Genomic DNA, 14,055 nt, shown 5'->3' with positions numbered 1-14,055 from the left:
AGGTTTTCCTTAAGCTTTCCTAAGAAACAATAAAAAATACCTCAAAAATCTCTTAACTTTTTCTAGGTGAGTATCATAATGATCGAATGAGCATTGTGATCTATTAGTATTTTTATATTTTTTGCATTGTTACAAAGTTGTTCTAAATTTTTTTTTTGTTTTTTTTTTTTTAACGAGGTGTAAAAGCAATCGAAAGCCTTTGTCAGTGTGGGACTTTAACGCCACGAAAAGCATCTCAAGTCTGGCTGATCATACTACAGGGATACCGTTTCGGTAATTACGTCTGGAGGCCGTCGTGAGCAATAAGCTCAATCGTCAGTTATATGCGTCTGTTGTCCGTCTTGCTGCATTTTATCAATGCGACAGTTCTGGTTGCCTACAATCAATGTTGCAAACGATAATTCGTATTGCAAAAGCTTGTATCGCCCTCCATTTTTCTTTCGACAAGCATTTGTGGAACCAAGTTATTGGGCGTTAGAAACACACCAGTTGTTCTTGTTAGGTCATCGCGTTTCTTAACGAACCTGCTGCAATAATAAAAAGCCACATGTTTGACCGTATCCTCTTCGTCCAAGCATTCTGTACAATAAGGGCTACCAGCCAAGTCTAGGCGATGCAGATATTTTTGTTAACATCCGTGTCCACTTAATAGCTGCGTTAGGAAGAAACCAACGCCTTCGTGTTTTCGACAGATCCACTCGTTAATCTGTGGGATCAACCTATGCGTCCACGTTTTAATGACTGGTCCCATTTTGATTGGCAGTCAGCTATCGAGGTAGATCGTTGTTTGGGTTCCTCTGTCGGCTTCGTACCTTGCGAGCAGTACAAGCTCTTCTGTAAGTTTGGCCGGATTTTTAAAGGCATTTTGCCAGCTATGACGCAGATTGTATCGTCCGATACCATTCTATGGGCACATGCGGTCCTCAATGCATTTGTTTTACTGACCTGCAGTACTTCTTTAAAATGGCACTTTTTTGCTCCAGCCCAGATTGGAAAGGCGTACGGCATTATGGAGTCTGTCAGAGTGGAAAGAATTTTTCTCCTGGTGCCCTGTGGGAGGACTACAGGGGGCTGTTTGGTAGCATGCCCATAAGTGCGTTGTAAACCTTTGTCGCCTTCCTACTAACAGCTATAAGATGCTCCCTGAAAGTTAGTCTGGCATCAGTGTACATATCAAGATATTTTATAGACTTATGAGATTCTATATCGTGGCCACCAACTGATATTGACAGCTTTTCATTCTGTTTGCTTCTGCTGATCATCACGAGTTCTGTTTTTGGGCACCAAGTTCCAGGCTGCTGTTATTCAACCACCTTTGCATTCTTCTTATGGTATCATTCCATACATGTTGCAATCTATCTATATGCTTATCAATCACTACCAGTACGATGTCGTCGGCGTATCCCACTATGGTTGTATGGTTCCATAGGGCTGGTCCGAGAACAGATCCTTGCGGTACACCACCTGACGCGCTGTAGCTCTTTGGGCCCTCCTCTGTATCATACTGCAGTACTCTCTGGTTTAAGTAGCTGCGGATGATTCTAATAAGATACTTTGGCACCGAGAAGCTGCTGAGGCCATTCAAAATATTTTCCCAATTGACCGTGTTAAATGCGTGTTTTATATCTAATGTTATAACTGCACATTTTTTCGCCGCTTTAAATGACGCATTCGGTATGCCCAGATGCTTTGTTGTCATTAATTCGCGCCAAAGTGCTTAATACTTCTGGCACTGTAACCGCATGATTTCCTAATTGCGTACAAATTCTGCTGCTTTTCTCCTGTGGAGGAAAGAGCGAGATGACCACCTTTTAAAGCACTTCCAGGCAAGTTGGTTGAGGAGCTTAGGGACCTCTTACTTTGGACATGACTGTTTTATAGACAATACCCCATGGGTTGTCATCCACGTTGTCGATCATTTTTTTAAGCATCCATTTTTACTTGCTTCTATAGCTTCCCTTAACTTCAGTCGGTATGCTCTAAACTCTGCCTGTAGTTTTTCGAAAACTGAACTTCCCCTCGCTCTTAAGAACGTCTTCTTGCTTTATTGCATGTTTCGCGCAACTCAGCTATCTCTGTTGGCAGGTGTTTTGCACCTAGGCATCGACACATCACAAGCTGCTTCGGCAATAATATCCAATGCCACCGGTAATTTGTAATTATTCCAGAAGCCTTCCCTATATAATATATCTATGTGAATCTCCCACTTTCCACCGGATGAGATTGAAAAGCAACTCAACTAAACGGTACCTCTTCGTTTTACACAGGCGACGCCGTCCCCTGAGAGCAACTCAGTCTGTGAGGTACACCCAACCTCTAATTGAAAGCAAAAAATGTTGTTTCAGCTGATCGAAAAATTTATAGAAATCTTCTTCAGGAAATCTACTATAAGTAGGTTAGCAACCACACAATAGCCTTCACGGAATATTCATTGAAAGTATTGCTGTTCATATTTCTGTTTCGAGCAGAAAATTTGGAGAGTTACAAGAAATCACATGGCGTATATAAGTAGATAAATAAATAATACAACATTACACCCAGCGAAATGTGTCTTGTGAAGATCGTCGAACTTAAGATGTAACTCGTATTCTTAATGCATCCGTTATATTGGCGCTGGGGTCCAATTATTTTGAATCATATTTCTGTTTCGATTTGCCACAGATTTGGATATTTACTAACCCACTCGGTAGCACTGTTGACCACTAAGATGAGGCACAAGTGTAGTGAAGGAACCTCGGGTGAAACCCACTACCTATTATTGGACCCATCTGGGAAATTAGTTGAGGGGCGTGGCGACTTTCCACACATTTCTCTCTGGTATTCTTGTGGAAAGTTTGTTGGCTAGACAGAAAAGAGTGGTGCACGGATGAATGTGAGTTCATATGTAGAAATAATATTATAAATTAATTGCTGATAGTAACGGTACTATTATTTCTACCTATTTATATGTAAGCCTGTGTTCCACTGCACGCCTCAAATTCGTTCCACGTGATTGTATGATAAAAAACTTCAGTACTTCAGTATCTTTTGGCTACTGCGTTTGCTATAAAAACCCCTTACTGTGAAAGCTTCGTCAGACAGTCCTAAATCGTGTGTTAGAAATTGTGTTAACAAAATGTTGAAGAAATTTGTTTGCTTCTTTGTGCTGATTAGTGGTAAAGTGTCGATTTAAACAATTATTGAGAAATTGGTTGAAATTATAAATAATTTCCATTTACAGTAATCGGACTCATCAGCGAATGGCCAAGCGCCCATGGAAATGCTGCATATTCAATAGGGTCTCCTGAATATTTCTCAGGAAATTCGTTCGACTCTGATAACGATGCATTCGACGCAGCTGAAGATTCATTAGACCCTGCTGGAGATTCATTATACTCTGTTAAAAATTCTTTACGCTATGCTAGAAATTCATTAAACTCTTTTTCAGATTCATTTGAGTCTGATTCAGATTCATTTGAGTCTGATTCAGATTCATTTGAGTCTGATTCAGATTCATTTGCCTCTGATTCGGATTAAATAGATTCTTCCGAATCACTCTCTGTTGATGACAGATATGAAATGAATTAAAACTTAGAGAAGACAATTGTAAATCAAAATATTGACTTTGAATCTAAATATAATATTCTTACCAGAGTAATTCTATGACTATTTTTTATTCGCGTTCATCGAGCAACGAAGTGAGTAACTAGCTCACGTGGAAACTGTTTTGGATATATATATAAATATAATTGACGCGTACTCTTTTTTGGGGTCGTTGACCGAGCTCCTCCTCGTATTTGTGGTTTGCGTCTTGATGTTGTTCCACAAATGGAGGGACCTGCAGTTTCAAGCCGACTCCGAACGCCAGATATTTTTTATGAGGAGCTTCTTCACGGCAGAAATACACCGGAGGTTTGCCATTGCCTGCCGAGGGGCGACCGCTATTAAAAAAACGTATTCTTAATTTTGGTGTTTCACCGAGTTTCGAACCTAGGTTTTCTCTGAATTGCGAATGGTAGTCACGCACCAACCCATTCGGCTACGGCGGCCACCGTTTGGTTAAAAAGAAATACATTTGCTAAAAATATTTTTTGAACTGAAATAAGTACTTGCATTTTACCCATTAAATGTTTAAGTTTCAACGAAAAAGTAATGAGGATAGTAAAACCCACGGCGAGTTATAATAGAATAACCAGATACGAGAGTGACGAGTCGGTTCCGCAAACCGTTGAAAACTACGTTTTTACAACCAAGGACAAAGGAATTGTTATAATTTTATCGAAATGAAAGGAGTGTTTAAAAATATCTATACTTATTGCTACTACAAGCGAGACATAATTCGTCCTCCCGTGGTGCAATGTTTAAGATGTTTGCAAGATGCACACAAGCACGGTATTAAAATTTGAAAAGGTCGAACCAAGAAGCACCGATGGAATGGCACTGATAGTCAAGGAGGAAAGTAGAGAAGTGATAGAGAAGGAGATAAGATAGAATAGAAACAGAGGCAGCTAGTCCATTGAGAATCTTCCAGATTCTTTGGGAAATCTGAAGATATCTGAAAAGGAACAAAATTCGCTCATTCTCATGACATCGGAGACCAAAATTCGACTAGGACACTCACCGAGAAATGGCTCAGTGTGATAGTGAATAGGTACAAGCTTATTCCGTCTTGAATGAACAGAATTATGCTTCCTCATACATTCTTGAACAATCTTTGAGGTTAGCTTTGCGTTCTCCAGGGCCTTCAGTGCAGCCTGACTGACACTAAAGACTCGAGTCTGTATCCCGCTCCCTCCTCTCTCAATTATCCATTCATTATCGAGCATTGTAACTGGATGTGGTATTGCTGGGGTTTACATAAGTTAGGCTAGACTGACATAGTTTTAGACACGTGGACTTCATTACGGCCATTCCTTGATTCAATGAACTTAATATTTCTCCACTACTAAGAGTGTAATTTTCTAATATTTCACGCTGCCCAAATGAGTTTTGCTGAGTGTCAAGAATTGACTTGTTTTCACCATGTAAAAAGCCTTTCAAGAAAGAATTATCTGAACTTGAGTTTGCATGAGGCGATCAGCGTGCGTGGCCTCGAATCCATGTAGAACTTTTCGCATGTATTAAAAATGCTGATAATAAAGAGGAGAGTAGAACCTTTACCTGAGTTGGGTAGGATCCTAGGAAAACTTAGGTGTAACAGAGAAAGATTCGGGAGACATTCTCAAACAAATAATAATTGCAACAGCGAGAGGCTTCAATGAATTCCTCTTTCCACAGCTATAAATTAATTGACTAAGAAGAAATGATACTACAAAAATTAGCCCGCTAAGTGGTGATGATTTTTTAGGTAAAAGATATTCAAAGAAATAAAACATTCCATTATTGGTTGGTTGGTTAAAGTGGTGATTCTTCTAGAATCCAACTAGCACTTCCGCGCCATTTTGTTGCCACATCCTCGTTACCAACTTGTTTAACGGTTATTTACAGCATAATTACATCCAGTCTGTGCGGTTAAGGAACCTTATTATGTTGTTAACGTCTAAGCCAGATAGTTGTTCGAGATTCTCGAACAGCGGTTGGGCCAGGGTTAATATTCTGTCCTTCCGGTTGTTTGCAACTGTGACAGTATGTATTGTGAGGGATACCCATTTTGGCTGCTTGTTCTCCGATAGACCAGAAGCCAGTTAGGACTGCCGTTAGTCTCCAGGCGTCCCGTCGTTTCATTCTTATTAATGCGTTCTGCTAATTTTGCATTTCGTCTGGACTTTCCGCCTATAGTCTGCGATTCGGAGGTATTTTAGGGAAATTGTGCTCTTGACTGCACCTAATGGTGTGAGTACCGATTCTGCAAGAGCGTTATTCATGGCAGATCCCCCTCTTGCCAGTTCATCTGCTTTTTCGTTACCTTCAATGTTCCGATGTCCCCGATAACGTGTGTCAGGGCATTGAGAGCCTCTCTAGGACATGATCTGATTGCACCGACCGTTATTGCACAAGCTGATCTTTGTATTCTGCCGAGTAGTTTGGTATTGTACTCTCTCTCTAGAGCCTTCCACCAAACTACCGAACCATAAGATAGAATAGGTCGTATAACCGTCTTATACAGCCATAATGTATGCTTAGGTTGAAGACCCCATCTTCTTCCAAGCATACGTTTACAGGCATATAAAGCAATTTCTGCCTTCCTTACCCGTTCTTCAACATTTAATTTCCAGCTTAGTTTGGAGTCCAGAATTACCCCTAAGTACTTTGCGCTGGGTGATAGTGAGAGAGTTTGTCCGTTAATATTTGGTAGGGTAAAGGTTGGTACCTTATATCTGGTGGTGAAAAGCATAAGCTTTGTTTTACGTGGGCTTAAACCTGGGCCACAGCCTGTGGCCCAAGAGTTAAGCTCGCCTAATGCCCTTTGGATGATCCCACTGATCGTATTAGGACACAGTCCTGACGCCATTAACACCACATCATCAGCGTACGCCACCGCTTTTACCCCACCTCTATTAAGTTTTGTTAAGACTTTGCTAATAACGCATAACCGGAGAAGTGGAGACAATACTCCCCCCTGTGGGGTGCCTCTGTGGACCTTCTTGGTTATACTGATATTACCCATATTAGCTTTGATGATCCTGGTTTCTAGCATAGAGATGACCCAATTACTGATGCAATTGTCCACCTCTAAGTCTATCAACGCCCGTTGGATCGCATTTGTACTAACTTTGTTAAAGGCGCCTTCTATATCCAAGAATGCCGCCATGGTATAATGTTTGTTCTCTAGAGAGCCCTCTATTGTTCGGATTACCTCGTGAAGCGCTGTCTCCGTAGATTTGCCTTTAAGGTACGCATGTTGAGCAGTAGATATACCAGAGCTCTCCAAAGAGCTTCTAAGATATATATCCAAAAGTCTTTCAAAGGTTTTTAACAGGAAAGACGAAAGACTGATTGGCCTATAGTCTTTCGCTGATTCATGTCCCCTCCTGCCTATTTTTGGAATGAAGACGACCTTGACTAGTTTCCAACTATCTGGAATATGACCTAGGTTTAAACACGCTTTAGAAATTTCCTCTAGCCATGGTAGGATACAGTCCAAGGTTTCCTGTAACATCTCTGGGATGATCCCATCTGGCCCCGGAGATTTAAAAGGTGAAAAGGATTTAATTGCCCATGCAACTTTCTCCTTTGTAATTATTTTTTTTTGCGAGGTGCTGTGGATTATATTGGCTCCCCTCCCACTTTTGTGGACGCTGCACCCCGGGAAATGCGTGTTTAGCAGAAGTTCTAGCGATTCCTCTGTCGTAGCTGTCCAAGTACCACCAGGCCTCTTGACCCAAGAAGCCATTGAATGATCTTTGGACAGAACACGGCTAAGCCTGGCAGAATCCCTGGTGGATTCGATTGACGAACAGAATTCGCTCCAGCTCTCTTTCTTGGCGGCCCTAATTGCCTTCTTGTACTGTCTCCGACTGTCTTTGTACAATTGCCAATTTCCTGTCGAGTAGCTAAGGTTAAACGTTGATCTAGATTTTTCCCTTAGTTTTGAGAGCTCACTGCTCCACCAAGGGGGATGGGATTTTTTACTAAATATTATGGGGCAGGACGTTTTGTAGGCCCTACTAAATGCTTTCTCCAGTGTTGTGAGCCTCCTCTCAAGGTTTTCGGTGAGAGTGATTTTGTGGATGGGAATCTCTCCTATCCTTTTATTGACTATGTTTCTGAACTTTTTCCAGTTGGTTCTTAGTGGATTTCTATACGGTAAGGGCGGATCAACATTAAGATCCAGATCGTACAGGATCCAGCTGTGATCCAAAAAAGACCTTTTATCAGAGACCCTCCAATTGTCTAACCTTACTGAACTGTTTTCGGACATTAGGGTAATATCGATCACTTCCTCCCATCCCCTGAAGTACTCCGTACTTGGAAAGGTGAAAGTGGGAGTGTTACCCCTGTTACATACCGACAAGTTAGTGTTAATTATGAAATCATAAAGAGACTCACCTCGGTCGTTTGTTTCGGAGCTCTCCCATAGAGCATGCCTTGCATTGGCATCGCATCCGAGAAGCAGGGTTTTGTTCGGGTTTTCCTGCACAAGTTTACGAGCCTCCTCAGGCGGTGCTGGTCTTTCGTGTGGCATGTATATAGAGGCAAGCGTTATTCTGACTCCGTCAGTGGCTTCCACATCAACAGCCGTCACATCCTGTGAACTATATAATGGAATTAAAAATGTGTTTAAATGTTTTTTAGCTACAATACATGTTCTGGGATTACCTTCTATCCGTTTATAAAAGATATTGTAGGTTTTCCCAGTGAACCCTTTCACCTCGGTGCTCCGCACCCAGGGTTCCTGAATTAGTGCGATGTCCACGTCCTCCTCCGCCAGGAGAACGGTTAGGTTGTCCGTTGCACACCGTGAGTGCTGCAGATTAATTTGGACAACCTTTAAACCCATGTTTATTGGTTTCCTTTTTCGTACTCGGTGTCATCTAGCTGCATGCCAGTCAGCAGTTCGTTGGCACCATCGACCTCATCCTGCTCCTCTTCCGGGTTTGCAGAACGGAATATCTTCAGCTGGGTCTTCCTGATCCCAAACTGAAGTTTGTTTCCCACTTTCTCCAGTGGTTGCAGACTCTCTTTTGTAATTAGAAGGAGGAATGACCTGCTGTGCCTTTGCGGAGCCTCCGCTTTGATGATCGACCAATCGGTCATCGGCACCGAGCGATTATGCGCCTGAAGGTAGGGGATTAGTTGATTGGCATCAAACTCCATGTTTGGTACCCAGATGCGAGCCCTCGGCCTTCGTGGAATCTCGCTAGCCGGAATTAGCTTGAGTTTCAAGCCTTCCCAGCTGTTCTGGATTTTACCAATCACGTTTGTCAAGAAATGCAATGAGAATTGGTCATCGCATTTAATGACTCGGTAACCGCGGACTACCTCCACCGAGTCGAAACCTAGTGTTTGGCCCTCCGGGTTCGCCATGACATGGTCAACGACTATGCGAGACAACCGTGCCTCAATCTCTGACCATTTGTCAAGCACTGGTTTTCCGCGGTTAGAGGTTTCGTCTACCAATGCCATTTGGAGATGGTCCCGTGCCACGTCACTAAATCGCTTGATAGGTTTGGAGGCAACTGCACCCTGATCCGATATCTTGTGCTTCTTTGTTACCTTCCCAGTTTCGTCATGCGAGCGGTTTCGTTTTTTGGCATCTGTCCTGTTGGCGGCTTCGAATGCCAAGTATTCATCAACCACCTTTTGACATCTTGCCTTGTCGGTCTTATCTTTGGGATGAACTTTACCTTCGGTCTCGTTTTTCCGAATCCTGCCAAGGATAGCGAGAGACCTCTGGTAAAGTTTATACCTCGAGGGACCTTTATTACCACGCTTTTGCCCCATGGCTTGAGCGGATGTTGTTGGTTGATTTATAGTTGTTGACGTACTGTGGCCCACAGCTTTGCCCTCAACTGTTTCTTGGCTGGAGGCCAAGAGCTCATCCTCTGAGGGTGACCCCATCATCCTCAGTTCGTCCTTGCTTGTACGTCTTGTCCAATTGGCTGACTGTTTTTTAAGTGCGTCCGTCGCTTCCTCCTGTCTGTCTGTTTGCTTGTCCTGTATTTCTGTCCGCGTTTTTGGTTTTTTATCAGTCCGTGCTGTCGATGCGTCGGTATGTTTTCCCGTCATTTTGTCCGTTTGTTCCGTGTTTGTTTTCCCGTCATCCGAATTTTTAAGTTTTTGTGGTTTCATTTCATCTGGTTCGTACGGTCACCTGCCCCGCCAAGGGAGCTGCGCATGTCGCCATGCGCGGTGACCAAAGAGGATAAAGGGGAAATATCCGGTCGACCATGGCAGCGCCCCATACCATGGCAAGGCCACCGTTACAACCTGAGGCGGCCTGATATCAGGAGGGCTCCGTACGAAGACAGCCTTATTTAGTCCCCCGGCTGCCAAACCCACCCAATAGGCACGGGTCGCATCACACCTTGGGTTGAGGGAGTTTTTTTAACGAAGTTTACGTCTTCGACCTGTGTGGTTCGCGGGAGACCTACTCTCCTACCTTCCATATCTGGGAGGCGTTCCCCTATCCACCACCTGGGGACGCGCCCTATAGGGATAACAGGTTCCCCCAAGGGGAGCCAATTTTATTTATACTCCAATTTTCTTCATGTGCTAAATACGCAGCTATGGTTTTTGCCAAACCCAGCGCATAGTACAACCAGATATCCTGGTTTGCTTCGCCTTCTCACATTAGCTCTCTCTCAAACGGATGGTCAGAAGCTATCCAGAGGATACTTGGGCGAAGACCGGAAGTTGTGAGCTTCTTGGACTATATGCAGAAGAATCGTCCTGGCCACTCTCAAGGGAATTGCAATCAGAGACTTTCCCGGGTGGACTTCTACATATGCAACCATCCTCTTCAACATTAATCCATCCTTTCGAAGAATTTTCGATTTCCATTTAACCCCAATATTTATTATTATAATTATATGCCACATATATAAGACAAGCTGAGTGGCGGAAAGAAATAAATAATATAATTACACTTTGCCTAGAAGATATTATTATTAATCCCATTCTATTGTAAAAGGTGATATGAATGCGCGAATTGGGAAACAATAACAACAACTCCAAGACTTGGTAGGGGTCAGTACATGGTTCGAAATAAGAAACTCAAAGGATCAGATAGAGAATGGTAGAGGTGGGATTTTCCTTGATTTTTGTAAAGATTTCGGATTAATTGTTTTAAATGGTAGAACAAAAGGGGATCTCGAAGGAAATTTCACTTTCAACAGTTAAGTGGGAGAATCGACGATAAATTACTGTATGGTCAACAAAGATGTATTACAACGATTAATTTTAGACTTTGAAGTTCATTTTAAAAGTTTGTGGGACCATTTGCCAATTAAATTGAAGTTGGGTGGAAGAGCCTGCAAATTGTCAAAATGTTGCTTATTGCCAAAGCTGAATTGGAATATCCAGAAAATGGAAAAGTATCAAGAAAACTTAAATAAGAATATGGGAATTATAAGTAGAGTAAAAGATATTATGGCAGCCGGTTCTACGTACCGGAATGACTCGGGTTTTTAGCGACCAAGGGCTGCCGCCCCAGTATACTAGCCCTGTCTAGTGAAACCCATATCATCCCACCCCTTACGTCACAGGAGCAGACTCTCGCAGCAATCCTGCTACAAATACTTCTCCTCAGAGCTGGAATCGAATCCAACCCTGGGCCAAAAGTATTCTACTGCTGCGTCGGCCACAAACGGCTTCACCCGAACTCCACCTCGGTTAGGTGTAACAAGTGCAACGGGTGGAGCCACCTTAAGACCTGCTCGGGTCTTAAGTCACATCGGGAGTGGTCCACACGGTATGTGGCCACGTGTTGCCCCCGCCAGCAGGCGTCTGATGCCTCCACGGCTAATACACCCCCTGATAGGCCGGCACTACCAACCGCCACCACTACCCTCACCTCCACGGTGAGGAGCCTATCGGAGCAACACAACTCCCCTTCAACCCCTCCCCTTCCTTCCTGCTCCAACCCCAGTGCGGGGACAAACCAGCAGCTCCTGGTCCCCCGCACAGTCTGTTCCGTGTGTCAGGCCGTAATACCTCGGAATCTGGTATCAGTCCAGTGCAATTCTTGCAATGGCTGGTGCCATTTTCCGAGATGTTCCGGCCTGCGCACCACCCGTGAGTGGACAACTGCCTACGTTGCCCCCTGCTGCAGAGCTGTGCACCCACTACCGCCCCCGGAGGCGCGGCCGCCCACCACCATCAGGCCGCAACAACCACAGTGGATTGCGCAGCAGGTCCAACGTAGACAACCCCACGCGTCCCTCACCCCCCGAATTACACTGACCTCACCGGAAAGCTTCAAGCTTCTCCAATTTAACTGCAACGGACTTACGAGTAAGGTTGACGAGATAGTTGACTTTATGAGCCGGCACAGTATTAAAATAGGTGCGGTCCAAGAAACAAAGCTGCACGCTAGGTCATCTCTGATCACCAGGGATGGCTATAACGTGCACAGACACGATCGCGAGCGAGACAATGGTGGTGGCCTAGCGTTTATAGTCCACCACACTGTGCAGTATCGTATTATCGATGAAGGAATCGACCGCAGGGACAGCACCTTAGAATGTCAAGGCATAGCTGTCCGGTCAGGCGATTCCGAGCTCGAAATATTGAACATATATATACAGGGGGTATACCTGCTGCTCGGCAGGATATCACCCTGATATAGGTGCGCTCATCAGAGGCGAAAACCGATTGGTTGTAGGTGACTTCAATGCGCATCACGATCTTTGGCATTCAAGCCTGCCAAATGATCGTAGGGTACAGCAACTGGCAGAGCAGATAGACGACTCGACATTCAGTACAGTGAACGACGACGCCCCCACCAGGGTAGTGGGCAATTGCAGCAGCTCGCCTGACCTAACAATTGCTAGCGCTGGTCTGATAAATAGCATAACGTGGCGACCTATGCTATCGCTTGCATCAGACCATTTGCCCATTATCGTCTCGATTGAGAGACCTGCCGACTTCGTTTCCGCGAATCATCGGCCCTTTTTTAACTTTAAAAAAGCTAATTGGGCCGGCTTCATGGGATTCACCGAGGACACCTTCGCCGCTCTTACCATCCCCACTGATGTGCGCGTAGGCGAACGCGCATTCCGCAAGGTGCTCACAGCTGCTGCGGCTCGCTTCATTCCAGCTGGAAGTTATAAGGACATTCGTCCTCATTTCCCAGCCGAAGCAGCCAGTTTAGCAAACGAGCGTGACCACCTACCACCACATCCGGCAACTGGTAAATCAGCATAAGCGGACTAAATGGGTTGAGCACCTGAATACCTGTAACCTCACCTCTGGGGTGAGTAAGCTCTGGTCCACCGCTAGATCCCTGTCAAACCCGACGAAGCACAACGACAAGGTGGCTATCACCTTTAACGGTTGCACTTCGTCGGACCCGAAGAGATGCGCGAGCTATTTTAGTCGGCTTTTCATATTGCATCCTCCGGGCGACAGAACCAAACGTCGTGCTACCAGAAGGCTGCACAAACTGACGAACGACAGTGCGCCACTTACTTTCTCCGGTGGTGAGGTTCAGGGACCATCAACAAGTCGAAATCATCGAAAGCCATTGGCCCTGACGGCTTAAACGCGCCGATGCTGAAGCATCTGGGACCCCTGGGAGTAGGATTCCTCACAAGGGTTTTCAATCTGTCCCTGGCCACTTTCATCATCCCTGACAAGTGGAAAGCAGGGAGAGTGGTCCCACTACTGAAACCTGGGAAACCCGCCAACCAAGGGGAGTCTTATCGGCCGATAACTCTCCTTTCCCCAGTAGTGAAGACTCTTGAAGCCCTCCTACTCCCACTCTAGACGAAACACCTGGCCCCAGCCCCACATCAGCACGGTTTCCGACGAGTGCACAGCACCACCACTGCACTCACCGCCATAAACGCTTAGATAAATCGCGGGCTTAACCAAAACCGCCCCTGCGAGAGGACTGTCCTAGTTGGACTTGAAAAAGGCTTTCGATACAGTCAGCCATTCCACGCTACTATTTGATATTTATCAGTCGACACTCCCGCCAGGGCTAAAGAGGAGGTCTGCAAACTACCTGAGCGGTCGTCACCCGTCAGTGATTTTTCGAGATCAAACATCAAAGCAGAGGAAGATAAAGCAAGGCGTAGCGCAGGGTGGTGTCCTGTCTCCCTTGCTGTTCAATTTCTACATCTCGAAGCTCCCCCAACCACCAGCGGGAGTTTCCCTGATCTCATATGGTGACGACTGCACGATAATGGCGTCGGGCAATGACATCGATGGCCTGTGTTCCAAAGTGAACAACTACCTCACCGACCTTTCTCGCTTTTTCACTGCGAGGAATCTCCAACTTTCCCCCACCAAGTCCACGGCGACCCTCTTTACCACCTGGGCAAAGGAGGTCAAGCTGTCCCTTAAGGTAAAAGTCGCTGATACACCAATTCCGACGGTAAATATCCCCAAAATTTTGGGTGTAACCTTTGACAGCTTGCTCTCCTTCTCTGCGCATACAACCGCAATTGCCACAAAAGTCCAAAATCGCAA

The 14,055-nt window shown here is 44.9% G+C and overlaps 1 protein-coding gene across 1 annotated transcript; it reads left to right on the top strand.

Annotated features, from left to right (window-relative positions):
- Positions 1-3,042: 3,042 nt before the first annotated feature.
- LOC128856710 (uncharacterized) lies at positions 3,043-3,637 on the top strand. The gene is made up of 2 exons (XM_054092023.1): positions 3,043-3,155; positions 3,221-3,637. The coding sequence occupies exons 1-2, from the start codon at positions 3,116-3,118 to the stop codon at positions 3,514-3,516; spliced, it is 336 nt and encodes a 111-aa protein (XP_053947998.1). The 5' UTR covers positions 3,043-3,115; the 3' UTR covers positions 3,517-3,637.
- Positions 3,638-14,055: the final 10,418 nt, after the last annotated feature.

Source organism: Anastrepha ludens, chromosome 3, assembly GCF_028408465.1.
Source record: "Anastrepha ludens isolate Willacy chromosome 3, idAnaLude1.1, whole genome shotgun sequence".
Classification (NCBI taxonomy): domain Eukaryota; kingdom Metazoa; phylum Arthropoda; class Insecta; order Diptera; family Tephritidae; genus Anastrepha; species Anastrepha ludens.
Note: the sequence above shows the minus strand (reverse complement) of the source record. Positions and strands in the feature narration are given on the sequence as shown.

What these genes read in the sequence shown, in the direction of transcription:
- LOC128856710 (XM_054092023.1), top strand. Translation starts at nt 3,116, where the DNA reads ATGTTGAAGAAATTTGTTTGCTTCTTTGTGCTGATTAGTG. An exon ending in CTTCTTTGTGCTGATTAGTG is followed by an intron (nt 3,156 to 3,220) that starts GTAAAGTGTCGA and finishes TTCCATTTACAG; the next exon opens with TAATCGGACTCATCAGCGAA.